Source organism: Lissotriton vulgaris, chromosome 9, assembly GCF_964263255.1.
Source record: "Lissotriton vulgaris chromosome 9, aLisVul1.2, whole genome shotgun sequence".
Classification (NCBI taxonomy): domain Eukaryota; kingdom Metazoa; phylum Chordata; class Amphibia; order Caudata; family Salamandridae; genus Lissotriton; species Lissotriton vulgaris.
Window position 1 is genome coordinate 648,274,625 of NC_141697.1, and position 19,684 is coordinate 648,294,308.

A 19,684-nucleotide genomic window follows, 5' to 3' on the forward strand; every position below is an offset into this window, starting at 1 on the left:
AGTGCGCTAATAATGACCGTTTGCATAACCCCTACCGGAGAGAAGTATTACACTTATCTCTGAAACAGCACCGACGATGCCTTATTTTCAGGATCGTTTGCGTGCAGTACACCTCGAATGCGTTTTACTAATACTGCTAAAGGAGGACGCGATCTCTGTTTGAAGGTCATTTCCAGTCGGTATATCTACAAATCTCGCGTAGATGGACGACAGAGGCCACGCGCAGAGATTACGTCACTAGTGCACAAACTGGGCTGCACAACTCTTACTGCGTTCTCGTGGTGCCTTGGCGGGGCTTGCTGGGCTTGCTTGTGTGCTTCCCAGAGAGACAGGAGATTGGGAACGCGCGCGCGCGGCCGGCTCCGATCGCTTTCCTGAGCGTGCGCGTGACATCTCCTGTCTCCTGGGAAGCAGACCCGGCAACAATAGTATCGCGCCTGCGCGATGGCATATTGCTTCGCCATATGCATCGCTGGCGCGAGACCTAAAAAAAGCACAATATACCGTTTTTTAGAAAGTATTTTATAAAGACAGTAATCTTATTTATAACCAATGTGCCAGTATCTTCAATTGATAGATATATCACGTTCGCCTACAATCCATCAAGTGTAGACGCTCACTTACCTAAGTGGCAGGAGAGAAAAGCCCCACCGCACCTGGCTGCAGCGCAGGTAAAACGGAGCACCGCTCTATATAGCAAACAGAGATGAAAAGGGAATTATGAGACACAAGCGTGTCGCTACTGTCATCACACAGTCATCAATTGTTGACCCTGTGGGACATGCCTGCAGTAACTGGTCATCATCCCTGCGGTAACTGTGCAGCCTGTCCCCAAACATCAAAATCTATACATACTGATATTGGCACTTATCGCCCGTGGGAACAACGACGGTTCACAAACTGTAACAGCCAGAACCTGATCTACTTAATCACATGTCCCTGCAATAAAAAATACGTAGGGATGACCACGCGCAAAGCAAAAGTGAGGATTTCTGAGCACAAGAGCTCAATAAGATGCTCAAAACAAGCGACTAGACTCACCAACCATTTTATCGAGGTTGGACATTTACCCACAGACCTAAAGTGGACTATAATTGAACAACCATTGATCCCACCCCATGTGACTGATGTCAGCAATTTTTTATTTAAAAAAGAGCAGAGATGGGTCTATGAACTCAAGTCTGATAAGATTGGGCTGAATGAAGACATCCCTTGGATGTCACTCTAAAAAGAGAGGACAGAAAGCATGCCTGCTTTATAACTCTTGAAGACTCTTGTAGCCGGAGACCCGTCACAGTAAAGGTTTGTATGTGTTGAGCCACTCGTGAGATATACCATGACAGTAGTTTCATGGTAAAAGTTTGGTTGTACAGAGCCACTTGTGGGGAATAGCATGACAGTATTGGCATAGGATGAGACAAAGATTACATAGCGTAAAGAAATTAAACCATAGAAGCTATGACATTCGAGTGTAATCACTCCTGAGAGGGTTTACCTTTATTAAATCCCTGATCCTGCTTGATAGTAAAGAGTTTCGCAACGACACTAACGTGAACTTTTGACTTATGATCATCTTTTCCGTACTTAACAAAGGGGTTGACACAGACCTGGGTCTGAGGGAAGCCCAGGTAGGATCCGCTTCGGGCAGAACGCAATACCCTAGCACTGTATGTGCTATGCAGTTTAGCCTTGAGCGCGACGGCCTGACAGCCACAACATGACATCCTTTTCTTTCAGTAACAGACCTGGTGACTGAGACGCATGGCGAGCCCAATAAGATCAGTAGCTACACGAGATTCATGTCTGAACACAACAAGGGGGTTACAAATTAAACATTAAACTTGGATTCGGGGAAGTACATATATGGTGCGTTTTGCGCATAATGCAATATCCAAAAAGCACATAATGCAATATCCCTACATTGCATATGTTGTGCAGCTTAGCTCGAAATGAGTCGATGCTGCCTTACCGTAACAAATTGACATCTCATGCATTTGGAATTGAATCCATTGACAGCAAAGTTATTGATAATCCGGGAGTCTTATACGAGCCCACTGAATAGAAAGCACTATATTTCCCCTAGCTGTGTGAAATCGCAGGTGAGTGTTGCTAAGGAATGAAACAACAAAGGTAGCACTGATTGCCCCGTAAATCAATCTAACGGGGCCATGGACTACAATTCCCAGGGGCCATGGACTACAATTCCCAGAGGCCCTGTGCCTCGCATGCCTCTGATGCAACACTGACGCACAAGAAACCGGCAGATAACGCTTCCCTGCACACCGCGTCGGTACCTCCCACGACGCCCGGGGTACCGACGGACAGGTGAGTGCGGGAAGCAGATCGGGCAGCTAACTGTAGTTTTTGTGGTTAACTCAGCCTTGCCTCTTTTGTGAATCGCTAGTTACCAAGTAACACGCTAAAAAAACGCCGTAAACACCTGACGATGCTGGCAATGCGGACATTTGAATCACCATTGTCCAGATTCCTGCTAGTATCTCTAGTTTTGCCTGTAATCTTTATTTTTCAAGCGGTTAGCGACCGTGGTGGGTTAACAGGAACGTCATACTCCACATACTTTACTGTAATTATAAACAACGGAATAACTATCGGGGTCTTTTTCCTCCTTAGTTCGCTTCAGTTCGTTTGGCTGACATTCTTTTGCGAGCCATTTACCTATTGAGATGTCGCATCTTTGTATAACGGCTCGAATACGTTTACTCGAGCATACTGGCTGACACATATATACGGTTGAACGGTATAATTGGGAAACATCATTTACAACGATGTCTTTTCCACGCTTGACGTTTTTAACGATTCACTTACCCCGCAAACGTCTCTTCAACGAGGGAGCCTTCAACGACCGTCTTCACCACGCAAGTGGTATTCCTTTTGGTCGTCCAGCATGTAAGTTCTGCATGGCCTTGGGGGGTTGGGGGGGTTTCCCCCCCCATTTAAAAAAAAAAAACGAGCAGGCTACATACAGAAAAAAAACGCACTAAAGTGTCAAAAAAAAAAAAAAAAAAAAAAGAGCCGCACCGAAGACGTGGCGAGTAAGTCATAATTGAAGTCCTTTTTTAGTTTTTGTGGACGTGTTTTAACGCATATTTCGATGGAGGATGGAAGTAAGAGCTGGTGAACGTAACGTTTTTGAAATGCGAGGTAAGAACTTGCGTTCTAAAAAGCTGCGTGGTACAGCCACTTGCGAAGAAAAATTCGCGTGGTAATGCCATGCGGGGTATTTGTGTTCGTGGTAAAGTCATATATTCGGTATAATAGAGCCATTGAAAAATATTTGTTTTTAATGAGAAAATGTAATTTATTCGGTGCTTGGAATGCCATCTTACCGCACAACTGCTTTCCACCTAACAAGGGTTGAGATGCTTCCTTGACATGAATAGTTTTGGCATTATCTGAGTGGTTGAACAATTGATGACTGTGTGATGACAGTAGCGACACGCTTGTGTGTCATAACTCCCTTTTCATCTATGTTTGCTATATAGAGCGGTGCTCCGTTTTACGTGCGCTGCAGCCAGGTGAGGTGGGGCTTTTCTCTCCTGCCACTTAGGTAAGTGAGCGTCTACACTTGATGGATTGTAGGCTAACGTGATATATCTATCAATTGAAGATACTGGCACATTGGTTATAAATAAGATTACGGTCTTTATAAAATACTTTCTAAAAAACGGTGATCCAATCATGATTATTTATATTGTGCTTTTTTTCTATGTATGTGCTTCTCTGGGAATGGTCTGACATCCCGTTGAATCATGAAGTCAGGAGAAGGATGTTGTCACTAAAACTCAGGTGACATTTTACCTTTTTAATATTCTCACTAAGCAGTAGCGTTAATGGTCCTGAGGAAGCAGCAAGATACCAGTTTGATCTAATCAGTCTGCAGAAACATGTCGACCTTCCATTCTTTATAGTGGTTATTTGTTTAGGCCACTTCGCACTTTTTATTAAGTTGGGATTGAAGAGGAGTATATTAAATTTTCTTTCACCTTCTCTACCCAATTTTATTGTTATCAACACTTCACGTATTCACTCACTTTATTTCACATTCAGTGCACTGCTTTTCAGTTACCTTCGGATACACCATTTTAATTTAAATCACTGGGTCCCACAAGTTGTACTAGGCTTTTACATCTGCCAGTCCGCTATGGGTATACTACTCTACCTTCATGGTGTGAAGGATCCCAGAAGATGAAGGGCGGATTAGAGTGGTGACTGATGGGTATCTTTTCACAAAGAAGGGATACCCTATGCGTGACTTTATCAGCACACATTATTAGTTAAGCTTCTCCTTCACCTCTACATAGTAATTAGCTTTTGCTCATTTGTTGACTTCTTGCTACTCTTTGTTGGTTTAACTATTACCAGGGGCACCAAAACAGCGGCCCCTCTTGCCCTTACTCTTTGCAATAGCAATGGTGCCGCTAACTTGCACCCTTCGAATGAGGGCAAGGGAACAGGAAATACAACTAACATTTGGGGCAAAAGAATCCCACTCTATACTGATGATGTACTGCTGTTGCTAGGAGACATGTCACAGGACCTCCATATTGTAATGCAAGTGCTAGATGAATCTGAGTTGATTTCTAGGTTTTAGATACACCAGGAAAGATCCTGTCTTTTTCTCTGTTACCTGGAAGCGACCCAGAAGTGACCTAGACTCAACATTAACATGAGATTGGTCTGAAATGTGAACTTGATACCTGAAAGTACCTTAGTGTAGATATACCATGATGACGACTGACTTCTGGGTAGAAATATGTAACCGTGGTGACTGCTAAAAATGAATTCCCTTTCTATTGCCTCTTCCACAAATGGGAAGTGTCATTAGCTAAAACTGTGAAACTCCCTAGGCTGTTGCACTATTTCGCTGCATTACCTATAGTAATGAAGCAGAAAGTCTTAATGGAACTGAAGAGGCTTTCATCAGAATGGATATGTGGTGAAAGTAGGAAAAGGATAGACATTTAGATGGTCATGCGACCAAAATCTTAAGAGTGATTGGGGCGGGAGGTACCTTTGACTGCTAAATTGTTTTGGCTGGCGAGATGTGAGTGAGAGAGAGGGACGAGAATGAGAGGGAGAGAGAGCGAGAGAGGGGTTTGGCATTGGCATAAGCCTGTTTGTGACATTATGCATTGAAAAACAACACAAATGATACGGGGTGGGGAGGATAAAGAGCCGCACAAAGCGGAGTTACTGACATTGCTACTGCTGCATAGAAAGACCGGACGTGATTACTAGACTGCATGCAGCACTTTCACCAGCCTACTGCGTAGATGTCTTTGAGTTGAAATTGTAATGGGAGGAAACTATCGGACATGAACTTGAAGATGAAGAGTGGCTCACAGCAGTAGAATGCATACAAAAAGTCTCTAGGAATTAAAGGTTTAAGTTTACAAGATACATATAGCACACCAGACGTATCCATCTCCAACACGTATTGCTCATACGTACAGAGGAACGTCCGACGAATGCCCAAGATGTCATTGTCATGTGTTCTGTACTAGGCCTATTGTACTTTTTCCTATGTTAACCTAACTGTTCTCAACACAAGCCGCATCAGCTTTGCACCCGTTAATACATAATCGCGTTTGCTTCTGTGCCACATTATATCTTTACACAGAAACTGCAGCTTTCTCGTTCTTTTCTTTCCCCGGATTTAGTCTGAACAGCAGACAAGATGAAACAACAATGTCCTTTGTGATTTTGTTCTGGTCAGGCACTCGCACCTACACACAACTAAGAAATGCTGCTGTTTATGAACATGTGAACCTTGTCACATCAATGTAATACAGAGAGAGAGAGACAGCCAGATTTTTTTCTGAGAGAAGATCACAGCTGTGTCCGATATGTAGAATGTTCAGCTGTGTATGATTAGGTACGGGGTCCACTACTGAACCCAGCTGCTTAATCAGTTCGCTTCTGTAGGAAGGGAGGGGGATAGGCTATTCTGCCTTATAATAGGAGAGAGCTTTTCATAATATACAGTTTATTGAGAATGCTAATGGTATTTTTATTCTTACTGTGGCATGTATAATGCATTTCAGGGCACGATAATTTGAATAAAATTTCAAACTTCCTTCAGGTCTCTTTCATATCTTACTGTGGACGAGTACGAGTGTGCGAGCGAAAGGGAGTGTCCTGTTATTTCCATCCCCAAAAGGGTCAGTAGTGTTGTGCCTGGGGTGTCAATTCGCTTATTCGTCATGCTATGAGTAGGAGAGAAAGTGAGACACTATAGCTTGTCACACTTGGGCTCATGGTACTGAGGTGGTATGGTGACTCAGTCCCCAACTACTGATGCTCTATGGTCCCGAGCATAGTTCTGCTCCTGAGCAGAATCCCTGCAACATCATGAGGATCAAGTGAACTTTTGTTTCACATGGTATGGGAATGGGTTTTAATTAAACTATTCTGAGTGGATGTTATGGCAGTGTTGACTATTGTGACGGATTAGAGATTGGATTTATCTCACAACTTGTTTACAACGTTTATAATCCACAGAACCAACAACACTAAGCACATTTTTAAGTTAATAAGTTCATAGATCTGTCAATGGTGACGGAAAAAAGAAAACCTCATGAGTTGGAAGACCAGTAGGGCCCCAGATGTTCACAAGCATTTGCATAGCCAATAGGTCTCGCCCTTAGGACCTTATAAGTGTTTAGCCATGCAACAGTTGTTGTTGCACCTTGGATATTGTGCTGGATAACTAAACACTTATAAGGTCTCAAAGCTGAGACCTATTGGCTATGCCAATGCTTGTTTATTTAAGCCTTTTGTATTTTTGGTCGTCTAGCTAGATCCATGTTACATCTACTCATCCATTAAGTCGATGATCATGTGGAACACAGCTGACAAATGTTTAATTTTCCTACCAGGAATAATGTGCTTGCAATGGCAATTTTGCTTTTCTCATAATTGTCATTGTTCAGTCTTTCTCTGCGGTCTGATTCCCATCTGAGTTACAGAGTACCTGCCATTCAGTCTTTGGGGGCGAGGGGTATTTTAGCGAAAGGATTCATTCATAATTTAGTGCCCCAAGGCAAGTCTTGAAGCTTTTCAAGCATAGGTAAAATATCACCTGTGTGCTAATCGGAGTATCCTCAAGATACTGATGTTTGCCAGGTTGTGATGCATCATTATTTTGCCTAGAAGTTGCTCATAACATGGTTGAGAGTTCGGGGCCCTGAGATACCACTTCAAAACTAATAGGGAGTTTATATAAGGATGGAAGAGTTGAAAACTGTAAAAAACTTTTGTTCAGATTCCTTTAGAAGTTCCCCATAGCCAGAGAAACTAGAATTATGCCGCCGGGAAGGAACAACTTATATAGTAGAGTTGGCGAATTACGTGGTCTGAAGAGGCAATTTATGCAGCACAATGTAGCATATTTTCTGTTTGTATTATCTCATTATTCAAGAAATTTAACACATGTTAACTCTATCTGGGCAAAGTTTCACCCCATTAGCACCACTTTAACAGACAAATACAAATATGAGCAACAGAAAGTTTGAAACATTTGTTGTGGTACTATGCTGAAATATGCAGCAGATAATGGAATACGCAGCAAAAGCGGCAATCAATAATTATGTGGAAAATGCCTATGCCACAACTGCAGGGGCCCTGTTCGTAGCGGATGTTGTAAGAGGCTACAGAGATACTGAAACACTGGAAGTCAGACATTAGTCGGTCCCTAAACAGACAGGAAGCAAGGTGCCCTTAATGTCTAATTAATATTAGGATTGCAGTGATACAGAGTAGGCATGATCCTCCCTCCACAGCACATGGTGACTCTTGCAATTGCTTGAATGTTAGAACTAAATAATTCAGGGGTGTCCAGTATATAGTCAGGAGGGTTTGCAGGATAAATTAGTTCATTTAGATTAATTGTATGTATATTTATTTTATGGGGGAAACTTGAAAATCTGGATTGGGTCTGGTCCTCCCGAAACTATACTGGGCACTTCTTTTCAAGCTCATACACTGTGCACACGTAGGTCAGTTACATAGCCCATATTACTACTAAAGAGAGCTCCAGAATAACACTGCTGTAGCCATGCAAACATCCTCTAAATATAAACTGCCTGCTTGAACACTTTTGTAGATTCATTTTCAGAGCCCTGTGCTTTTTATGCATATACTTTTAATTTTACATCTTCTTTGATAAAAACACAAGCCTGGTTGTTGGGAAGGTTGCGCATACGCAAAAGGTGGTCCCCCTTTGGAGGCGCTTTGCCTCATTCCTTTCTATTGGTCAGAACTGACCTGCACGGAAAGGCACCGGTTTCAGCAGCTGGAGCCTGAACCCTCCTAAAAAAATCCCCAACCCTGGCTCTAGAATGCTATCCATGCATGTGGAGGAGAGCTTGACCGGATGTTTCTGCGCATTAGAAATACCATGCCTGGACTTGAAGTTAGCTCACCTTCCAAGTGCATCTACTGGGTGCAACAGTCCATCCTGTGGGAACTAATAATGTACATGTCCCGCTAGTTTGTTCCCCTCAGGACCTTTGTGCCTAAGGCGTTTCAGTGGACTCCACAGCGCTGTCATGCCCCCAGACTTGTACTCGCCAGGTAGGTTTGAGGCGCAGGAAACAAGCACACACATTGCACATGCTTCCGCAAAGTGCACGTGCAAAGGAATTGCATGAACAAACAAGCACAAGCGCGGCAGGCTGCCGAGAGCAGGGGGAGGCAGGCAGGCGCGAGCGCCTCGTGTGACTGAGGGGGAAGAGGCTGCAAGATTCCATTGCGAGAGCAATAATTGCTACCATATGGCGGAGCTCGCTCCCGCAAGTGAATCGCCAGACGTGCACGAGTTGCCATTGAAGGCAATGGAACGCGTGCACGTTTTTGGCTGAAAAGCCAAAGCGATAGCTTAAGGTTTTTTTGCCTATGCAAAAAATGGCTATGAGATATGCTGAAATGGGCAATAGATGAAGTAGTGGTACTAAAAAAACCTACGTAAATAACTGTCAACCTCTTGATGTTTCGACCTGTGTACTGTTGTGCATCATCATAAAGGGGGACTAAAGTTGCAAGGGTATAGGCATTAATATAACATTTAAAAAAACGAATGTGTAAGCTTGAATGTTAATTAAGGACATAGTATGATGAATAAACGAACGTTACCAGTCTAAACGCTGATGCTGCTAAATAGAACAATGCCAAATGATATTCCAGCTGCTCCGAGAAAGCGGTTGAGGTTTTAGCACATGAGATCTTGGGGGTTAAAATTGTTTTTTTAAATGTAAGAGCTATTATAGATAATAAGAAATGTTTCAAGAAGCTTCACACATTCAATGGATGTCACTTTTCCATTCTAGGTAGTTTGGCAGATTCACTGGGAACCTGCTGAAAGGTTCTCACCTGGTCATGTTGCTATCCTCTGCTGTCATGGCTTCCTCCCCCCCAGCGCTTTCTGATTTCTTCTTCTCCACAATGTCCCCTTCGTCGAACATGGCGTGTAAGCGGTAGTTCACCATCTTGATGGCAGTGAAAAACACAGCCACCACAGCACAATAAATGGCAGCAATTAACATCTTGGCAGGCAGCACCTGATTTCAAGAAAAGAACAAGTAAAAGAAAGAGATGAGATAGAACCATATATAAGACACTAAACAATAATTTCAAAGTAGATTGAACACTTGTCTCTTCTTTAACCCTAAGCGCAGGAGAAGAGGCTTTTTAAACAACGTTTCAAACACTCTGGTCCATGATTTAATTAATACATTATTAATCCTGCATCCAGCATTACCAATAATGCAGGGTACAGCAATGCTAAGGAGCAGATTTTTCAGAGGTATACAGGCTCTCCTTTGATAAAAGGGAATAACCCTGGGATCTGGTGTTTCAGCGCCCATACTCAAAGGGTTTTCCTTCATTCTGGACGGTTTTAGCCACACAACTGTCACCACAATGTCCCTGGCCAAATGTGCACAGACAAGAGACCTTGAGGTGCGGCATTCCTGCAGAACTTAGAGGTTTCATTCGGATGAAACTCTTATTTCTGCCCAAGTTGGAATCAGAAGTCGAATGATGGTTCTAGTGAACTAGACAGGTTATGTTAGTTTACATACAGTCAAAGAACCTACTGCCTACAATTTCAGTACAGTGTGTAATGCCACAAACTCAATGGGGAAAGATTTGGGATTCTAGGCATTTATACATAAGAAGGAAAAAGAACAAGCATTTGCAATACAATAGGTCTCGCATTTATGAGAGTTTGAGCTATTGGCATTGTAAATGATAATAGCTTAAATTGTCACAAATGCAAGACATATTGCAGTGGAAATATTTGTTTTTTCAAACGCCCCATGCCAAGCTTACACGTTAATAGAGGCCAGGACCCTTCCTTAGACAATCTGGGTCTAAAGAATCGGGCACAGCACCTATTAAAGTAAAAGCGTAGTATGGGGAGCTTTTACCAAAAAAGCATTGGTTTGAAAAAGAATGCTTATTTGCTGAAAGAGCCCTAAACAGCGCTTTCATTTTAATGGTGGAGAAGGCCCTTTCTTTAGACATTGCTCGTCTAAAGAAAGGGGTGTGTCCTTTATTAGCATGCAAGCGCGACATGGGGTGCTTGGAAACAACAAAAATGAGAACGTGAAAAAGAGCGAAATAAAATAAAAAATGTAAAAATGGCCACACTTGGCACCGCAAATAATCCAAAAGCGGAGCCATCGCCAAGGCGTGCTGAGCTATAAAAAACAAGCATTGGAAATGCAATAGGTCTCGCATTAGAAAAGTTGGAGCTATTGGTCTTTTAAATGACAAATATTTTATTTGTTGGTTTTTAAAATAACTAAATTGATAGCTTTGTCATTTACAACGCCAATAGTTATAACTTTCGCGAATGTGACACCTATAGCATTTGGAATGCAACATGTTTTGTATTTACGTGACTTAGATGGCAGCTCTGGTCGTTAGGCGACAGACAGAGGAAGACAGTGGGAGACAGGGAAGGAGACAGAGGGAGGGAGGGAGACAGTGGGAGACAGACGGAGGGAGATGGTGGTAGACAGAAACAGAGAGACAGAGACAGAAAGGGAGACAGATAGAGGGAGACATACAGAGGGATGAGGTTGACAGGGAGACAGCGAAAGAGGGAGACAGACAGTGAGTGAGAGAGGGAGACAGAGGGAGAGAGATAGAGGGAGGGAGACAGGGGGAGGGAGACAGGGGGAGGGAGATTATATATATATATATATATATATATATATACACACATATACACACATACATATATATAGACATGCCAGGTCTGGTGGCTCAGTAGACAAAGGTGTCCGCTGCAGGGGCCTGTGTTCAACCTCATGGTCACAGTTTTCTTTTTTTGCTATAGCCCCTCCCCCACTGGTGCGGCCCTCGGCCACAAACCACACTGTAAATTTGGTCCCCGAGAGAAAGTTTTATCTGGACAGCAAAGCTCGTGTAGTACGATCAACAACATTAAAGCAATAAGAAGATGGCAAAATGTAATCACAAATCCATCAATAAGATGCATTTACAATGCAATCAGTCTCACAATTGTGAATCTTAGAGCTAGGCAATGTAAATAATAAGAACGGGTGCTGCAGAGGGAAATTAGAAGGCATGAACTGGAGGGGGGGGTGCGAGTGAGGAAACACTGACGCAGATGCTGACAGACTGCTTACTGGCTGCAGCTGGAAACTACTCATGTGAAATTACCACAGCTCAGTGTAGATGTCTGATGAGAACTTGTCGGTGAATCTGCAAAGCAGAAAGGTCTTGCCCACACCAGAGATACTTATGAGTATCACCCAGAAAGGGTGTTTATAATGCTTGGAAAATACCTTTGTTGGGATCTCATTTAAGTATGCTTTCAGCTCCTCTGGCCTGGAGCTCCTCGTGAAACAATACATGCATGAATGTGATAATAATAATACTATTCATCACAACCTGCCCTGGAGTCGCATATGATATTTGCCCCCTTTACTTTCAAGGCATCCTTGGCGGATTTTAACCTAATTATTACTTCAGCTCCACTTGTGTCCGGATTCTTACAAGCCATGGGTGCTGCGATTTTATGTCTGCACTGCATTTCCTTGGATTGCACATTTTATGTGTTTTTTTTCTTTCTCTGAAGTCCTCTGCTGCAAGTATCATTAAAATCAGAGGCATGGCATTGGTAAACAAGCAGCGACCGGCGGGTGGATGGAGTGGGTACGGCATGGCAGATGAAGTGAAATACAAGCATAGCCGATTTATCTGTCTCTGCAGCCGAAATCAGCAGTTGAGGTATGTAATGATTCCTGAAAGCTGCTTGGAATTCCTGGCTCTGTGAATGTTCTTGGAGTGGGTCCTCACTGCTGGCTTTACCAGGACATGGTAGCCACCATGCTGTGCTCTGTTGCAAATGAAAACACACCCTACTGCAGTGTCCTAGTGCCTCTGGAGGGAGGAGGACACATACTTAAACAAGCGGTGATGGGTGTGAGGTGGTCTGGGGATGGCACAGGAGATAAAGTGAAATACAAGCATCGCTGATACAGCGGTCTCTGCAGCTGAAAGCAGGAGCTGAATTGTGTAGTGCTTACTTAAAGCTGCTTGGAGTTCCTGGCTGTGTGAATGTGCCTGGAGTGGCGCCTCGCTGCTGGCTTTACCAGGACGTGGTAGCTGGCCATGCCGTGCTCCATTGCGACTAGAAACATACCCTACTGGAGTGTCCCTCCCAGCGCCCTTGGAGGGAGGAAGAGACATAGTTAAGCAACAATGGGTGGGAGGTGGTGTGGGGAGGCCATGGGAGATAAAATGAAATCCAAGCAGTGCCGAAGCTAAACACACTGTATGAAATAGTGTTTAATAATGTAGCACTGCCATGTTGAAGCTGTACGGTCTCTGCCTTACCGTAAGCGAGAGCTTAGGCAGAAACGGCACAGACCAACTTAATTAAAAATGACAGTGTGTGGGGGATCGAGATTAGGCCAGGGGGGGGGAATTCAAGCAGCGATATCGAAACACACCGTATGAAATAAAGTGTTTACAAATGTAACATGGCCTTGTTGAAGCTATACAGTCTCTACCTTACCGTAAGTGAGAGCATAGGCAGAAACAGTGCAGGACCAATTTGATTAAAACAATAGATCGTGCGGGTGATCGAGATTATGTCTGAGGTTTTAAAAGTGGGATGTGGAATCCTGCTTATAAGAAGTGCTCATGTACTAAATTAAAAAAAATAGTTCTGAGGACACGACATTCAATGGCACTAGTATAAACGGACACCAGCTTTCTCCCAGCCTCGGACATGCAGTGTTGGGGAGGGGGGGGGGGAGGAGAAATGTGTGACGGCGGGCAGCGGAGGGGGCAGAGCGGGTAAAAAAAAAGAAGACGGAGGGAAGACAGAGAAGGGGAGGGGGGAGGAGAAATGCGACACGGCGGACAGGGGAGGGGGCGGAGCCAAAATTACACGCGTTTAAAAAACAAGGGGCCAAATCCAACAAGGTGCCTTAGTCTTTCCATTACGTTCAGTGGACTGGCCGGATAGTGGTTCAAAATTCCATCAGCAAATAATGGAGTGTAGTGGAGTTAAAGAATGATGACACTAATTGTTGCCAATGCTATGAATCTTAAAGACGGAGGGAAGACAGAGAAGGGGAGGGGGGAAGGAGAAATGCGACACGGCGGGCAGGGGAGGGGGCCGAGCGGGGAGAGCGGCGATGAGGGTGTGAAGCAGCAGGGGCCTTTGAAGTGAAGCTAAGCTTCACTTCAAAGGTGTGGGAGGAGTGCTGCTGGGGAACAGATGGCGATTTGATGATGTGCACGCGCATTTTAGGTCAATGCGCTTGCGCATTGACCTAAAAGCGCACGGGTACAGCATCAAATCGCCAGTCAATCGCCAGTCTAGGTAAAGCTTATTTAAGCCCCTATAGTCTCGCTCTGCTCAATGTGCATGCCCTTTGAGAGGCGAGACCTAACAAGCAAGGACAGTGCTGTTGTGGTGCAGAGTGATGCTGTTGTGGTGCAGAGTGATGCTGTGGTGGGGCTGAGTGATGCTGTGGTGGGGCTGAGTGATGCTGTGGTGGGGCCGAGTGATGCTGTGGTGGGGCCGAGTGATGCTGTGGTGGGGCCGAGTGATGCTGTGGTGGGGCCGAGTGATGCTGTGGTGGGGCCGAGTGATGCTGTGGTGGGGCCGAGTGATGCTGTGGTGGGGCCGAGTGATGCTGTGGTGGGGCCGAGTGATGCTGTGGTGGGGCCGAGTGATGCTGTGGTGGGGCCGAGTGATGCTGTGGTGGGGCCGAGTGATGCTGTGGTGGGGCCGAGTGATGCTGTGGTGGGGCCGAGTGATGCTGTGGTGGGGCCGAGTGATGCTGTGGTGGGGCCGAGTGATGCTGTGGTGGGGCCGAGTGATGCTGTGGTGGGGCCGAGTGATGCTGTGGTGGGGCCGAGTGATGCTGTGGTGGGGCCGAGTGATGCTGTGGTGGGGCCGAGTGATGATGTGGTTGGGCCGAGTGATGATGTGGTTGGGCCGAGTGATGATGTGGGGGTGCAGCAGTGTGCGGCGTGCAGCAGTGTGCGGCGTGCAGCAGTGTGCGGCGTGCAGCAGTGTACAGAAAGCAGTGGGAGGCGTGCAGCAGTGGGAGGCGTGCAGCAGTGGGAGGCGTGCAGCAGAGGGAGGCGTGCAGCAGTGTGAGGCTTGAGGTGAGGGGGTGTGAGGGTGAAGGGGTGAGGGGGTGTGTGAGGGGGTGAGGGGGGTGAGGGTGTGTGAGGGGGTGAGGGGGGTGTGGGTGAGAGGGTGTGTGGGAGGGTGAGAGGGTGTGTGGGTGAGAGGGTGTGGGAGGGTGAGAGGGTGTGAGAGGGTGAGAGGGTGTGAGAGGGTGAGAGGGTGTGAGAGGGTGAGAGGGTGTGAGAGGGTGAACGAGGGTGAGAGGGTGTACGAGGGTGAGAGGGTGTACGAGGGTGAGAGGGTGTACGAGGGTGAGAGGGTGTACGAGGGTGAGAGGGTGTACGAGGCTGAGAGGGTGTACGAGGCTGAGAGGGTGTACGAGGCTGAGAGGGTGTACGAGGCTGAGAGGGTGTACGAGGCTGAGAGGGTGTACGAGGCTGAGAGGGTGTACGAGGCTGAGAGGGTGTACGAGGCTGAGAGGGTGTAGGAGGCTGAGAGGGTGTAGGAGGCTGAGAGGGTGTAGGAGGCTGAGAGGGTGTAGGAGGCTGAGAGGGTGTAGGAGGCTGAGAGGGTGTAGGAGGCTGAGAGGGTGTAGGAGGCTGAGAGGGTGTAGGAGGCTGAGAGGGTGTAGGAGGCTGAGAGGGTGTAGGACAGAGGTCTTCAAACTTTTTTGCTCTGAGCCCCCCCCTAAGCACAATGTTTTGAAGTTGGGCCCCCCTCCAAAACCATATGGCAAAGATTTGCGGAGGGGAGGGGTGATCAATGGGGGCGGGATCAGGTTATCATTTCAGGATTGCTTTTCTGTAGCTCGTAATCCACACTGAATGTGGGACTTATAAAAATGCAACAGCATCAAACAAGAATGGAATTAATCCAAAACACTACTGCCCATAATTGGGGTGCACTCCATCTGCCACATTAATGAAGGCTGTAGCCTATAGAAGCAGTCTATCTCCTCTTCTTCCACTCCTTCCCCACATATTCTGACAATCACTTCAATCTCGCAACAAGCCCGGTCTCTTTCTGAAAGAAAATGAGCTACTGCATGCTGCCCACCTTTTTTGCACCAAGGGCACCATCTGTCCTAATGCTACCAAGAAAAATGTGCCCTCATGCACCCTTTTATTGTAAAACATTCAAACTTGTGATGCAGTGGACCCCTGGGCAAAAGTGTCACTGCACCTATTTCACTAATGATAGGTGCAGACGTTTGTTAACTACATAGCCTCATCTCACACCACCCCTCTCAATCCTATCTCTCATCATCTCTCTCCCTCTCATCTCCCTGCATCCCTCATCTCTCTGATGTCCAAATCAAAGTGTCTCCTCTGCATTCATTTTCCCTCTCCCATGGGTCATTGCGCCAAGGTTTCAAAGAAGCACTGGCACAGCAAGTATGCCCTGGTTCTCTAATGCAACTGCTGCACCAATAATACCTAAAGCTTCAGGCTGTCCTCTCTGCCCATTCAACAGGACCATTACCTCTAGGCTAGATGCCCAAACAAGCTTGCTGCCACTTTGTATCAAAAACAGCAACAAAAAGCACATTTACCCCTCCCTCCTCCCCTGTTGCTTGGGCCACGTTCTGTGTGCAACAATAGAGACTTGAGCCCAAATGCTAGCAAGAAACATGCACCCTGTGTTCTTTTTACTTTAACTCAGTGGAATAGTGCTGCCTGATATCACTGGCTTAACAGCACCAATAAATAAATAAAACTCTATTAAGATGTATTTTATAATTCAATACACTGGTCTAAATGTTTGGACTTTTCTGTTGAAAGAAAAATTATTTTGGTATAGCACAGCCTTTTAACCTCCATGTGATGGAAATGTATTGTGGCTTACATGTCGAAGTGGGAGTGTCACTGGATACTCATGCTATCTACTTGCTCATGGGTGTGGGGTGTGATAATGGCATTTTTTTTACCCCTTCCGATTTCCACCAATCCACATTAAATATGGTAGGTCATTGTTTTTTGTTATGGCATTGAAACACTCATGTATATAATTATATGAGGCGAGAAGACATCAGCGTTTCTAAAAAGTAAAAAAAACGCCTAGTGGCTTGCCAGGACTCTAATCCATAATTGTAGGAACACTTTAGTAATTGAAGGTCAAGCCCTCAGCTTGACGAGGGGGCTGCTAAATTCGTCTGAGCACAATGGTCTGTGCGCGCCTGTTTTTCACGCCGAATTCACACTCCCTAACCTGCTACCTGTCACTCACAATTACTGTCCTGGCCCGTTTTTATGGGCTTTAATTACTGTGAATGAAGACAACTTAGAAAGCGCCTTTTGCGCTTCCAAGCTGTCTTCATTTACATGTAATTGCAGACACATTCGCGCCCCCCTGCGAACACTTCCACGCCCCCCCAGGGGGGCGCGCCCCACAGTTTGAAGACCTCTGGTGTAGGAGGCTGAGAGGGTGTAGGAGGCTGAGAGGGTGTAGGAGGCTGAGAGGGTGTAGGAGGCTGAGAGGGTGTAGGAGGCTGAGAGGGTGTAGGAGGCTGAGAGGGTGTAGGAGGCTGAGAGGGCGTAGGAGGCTGAGAGGGCGTAGGAGGCTGAGAGGGCGTAGGAGGCTGAGAGGGCGTAGGAGGCTGAGAGGGCGTGGGAGGCTGAGAGGGCGTGGGAGGCTGAGAGGGCGTGGGAGGCTGAGAGGGCGTGGGAGGCTGAGAGGGTGTGGGAGGGTGAGAGGGTGTGGGAGGGTGAGAGGGTGTGGGAGGGTGAGAGGGAGTGGGAGGGTGAGAGGGTGTGGGAGGGTGAGAGGGTGTGGGAGGGTGAGAGGGTGTGGGAGGGTGAGAGGGTGTGTGAGGATGAGAGGGTGTGTGAGGATGAGAGGGTGTGGGAGGGTGAGAGGGTGTGGGAGGGTGAGAGGGTGTGGGAGGGTGAGAGGGAGTGGGAGGGTGAGAGGGTGTGGGAGGGTGAGAGGGTGTGGGAGGGTGAGAGGGTGTGGGAGGGTGAGAGGGTGTGTGAGGGTGAGAGGGTGTGTGAGGATGAGAGGGTGTGTGAGGATGAGAGGGTGTGTGAGGATGAGAGGGTGTGTGAGGATGAGAGAGTGTGTGAGGATGAGAGGGTGTGTGAGGATGAGAGGGTGTGTGAGGATGAGAGGGTGTGTGAGGATGAGAGGGTGTGTGAGGATGAGAGGGTGAGAGGGTGTGTGAGGGTGAGAGGGTGTGTGAGGGTGAGTGAGGGTAAATCCTATATTTTAAGACAAAGATCTCCTCTGGCCAAGATAATATTTTAGCCAGGATGCGAAAGTAATGCTGTGGCTTTGAGGGATGCTGTGGCGTTGAGGGATGCTGTGGCGTTGAGGGATGCTGTGGCGTTGAGGGATGCTGTGGGCTGAGTGGTATTGTGGCATAGAGTGGCGCTGAGGGGTGCTGTGGCATTCAGTGGTGCCGAGTGATGCTGTGGCGTTGAGTGGTGCTGTGGCATTCAGTGGTGCTGTGGTGGTGCCGAGTGATGCTGTGGTGGTGCCGAGTGATGCTGTGGTGGTGCCGAGTGATGCTGTGGTGGTGCCGAGTGATGCTGTGGTGGTGCAGAGTGATGCTGTGGTAGTGCCGAGTGATGCTGTGGTGGTGCCGAGTGATGCTGTGGTGGTGCCGAGTGATGCTGTGGTGGTGCCGAGTGATGCTATGGTGGTGCCGAGTGATGCTATGGTGGTGCTGAGTGATGCTATGGTGGTGCTGAGTGATGCTGTGGTGGTGCTGAGTGATGCTGTGGTGGTGCTGAGTGATGCTGTGGTGCTGCTGAGTGGGAGATGGGGAGAGGGAGAAAAAGGAGAGCAGGGAGAGGGTAAAGAGAGATGAGAGAGAGAGGGGGAGAGAGGAGAGAGAGAGACGGAGAGAGAGGAGAGGGAAGAGAGGGAAAGGGAGAGAGGGAGAGGGAAGTGAGGGAAAAGGAGAGAAAGGGAGAGAAAGGGAGAGAGGGTAGAGGGAGGGTAAGAAGAGAGGGGGGAGGACGAGAGCGAAGGACGGAGGGGAGACAGAGGGGAGAGAGAGAGGAGAGCAGGCAGAGGGGGAGATGGGGAGAGGGAGAAAAAGGAGAGCAGGGGGAAGGTAAAGAGGAAGAGAGGAGAGAGAGGAGGAGAGAGAGGGAGAGAGAAAGGGAGAGGGTGAGAGAGGAGAGAGGAGAGAGAGAAGTGAGGGAAAAGGAGAGAGGTAGATGGAGAGAGGGAGAGCGAGAGAGTGAGGGGAGGGAGGGAGAGGGATGACAAGAGGGAAGGAGGGAGAGGAGGGGAGATAGAAGGCAGAAACTGCCTGAGAAACAGACACAAAGCAGGAGTAAGAGAGAAAGGATGGCAGGCTTTAAGGAAGAAGAGTGCCGCAGACCGAGATCATGCGGTGAGAAACAGGAGGGGCAAAGGCAGATATGGAAGACGACGATCCACCGAGCAGGTCAAGCCGCGGAGAGGCACAGGCATAGAGCAGGCAGAGCACGGGGAGAGGAGGGGCACAGAGAGACTGAAGGGGAGTGGCAGCTAGATTGTAGGTGCTATGAAAGAAGGAGATAGTGAGTGTGAAAAAGGTACGAGTGGACCAGAGAGATTGCGAGAGATAAAGACGAGAGCAGACAATATGAATGAAAGGGAGAGAAAGAGTAAGACAAACTGGAGGTAGACAACGGGAAGTTGGGGAAAAATGAATGCATGGCGCTAGCAAATGAGGGACTGGGAAGTACGTAATACAGACGAGATAGTGGTAGTAGATGGACGAGTTGAATAAAAGAGATGGGCAAAAGGCAGTACAGTGAGACACAGGGAGAACGAAAGAGAAAGAAGAGGGCATCATTGGGTAAAAGTGACAGAGAGAGAGAGGCAAGAGGAAGTGTAAAGTTTGAGTCCAAGAGAGGAGAGCTATACAGACAATAAAAGCATGGGTGCACAAACAGACACAGGCAAGAGATAGAATACTCAGGGAGAAATACAGCAACGAGAGATAGAGTGACAGCAATAAAGAGACTAGGAGAGTGAATGGGAAACTCAGAATTCCAATATTTTAACCCCTTAAGCGCTGCCGTCGGCCAAGGGTCGTCACGA

General features: G+C 46.9%; 1 protein-coding gene across 3 annotated transcripts in view; it reads right to left on the reverse strand.

Moving 5' to 3' along the window:
* The window catches only part of PCNX3 (pecanex 3), an 873,417-nt gene that overhangs the window by 793,040 nt on the left and 60,693 nt on the right, over positions 1-19,684 (reverse strand). For all 3 annotated transcript variants that reach the window (XM_086938333.1, XM_086938332.1, XM_086938334.1), the window contains exon 2: positions 9,391-9,578. In XM_086938333.1, the coding sequence (XP_086794459.1) occupies positions 9,391-9,578 (188 nt within the window). The remainder of the gene's footprint in view (positions 1-9,390; positions 9,579-19,684) is intronic.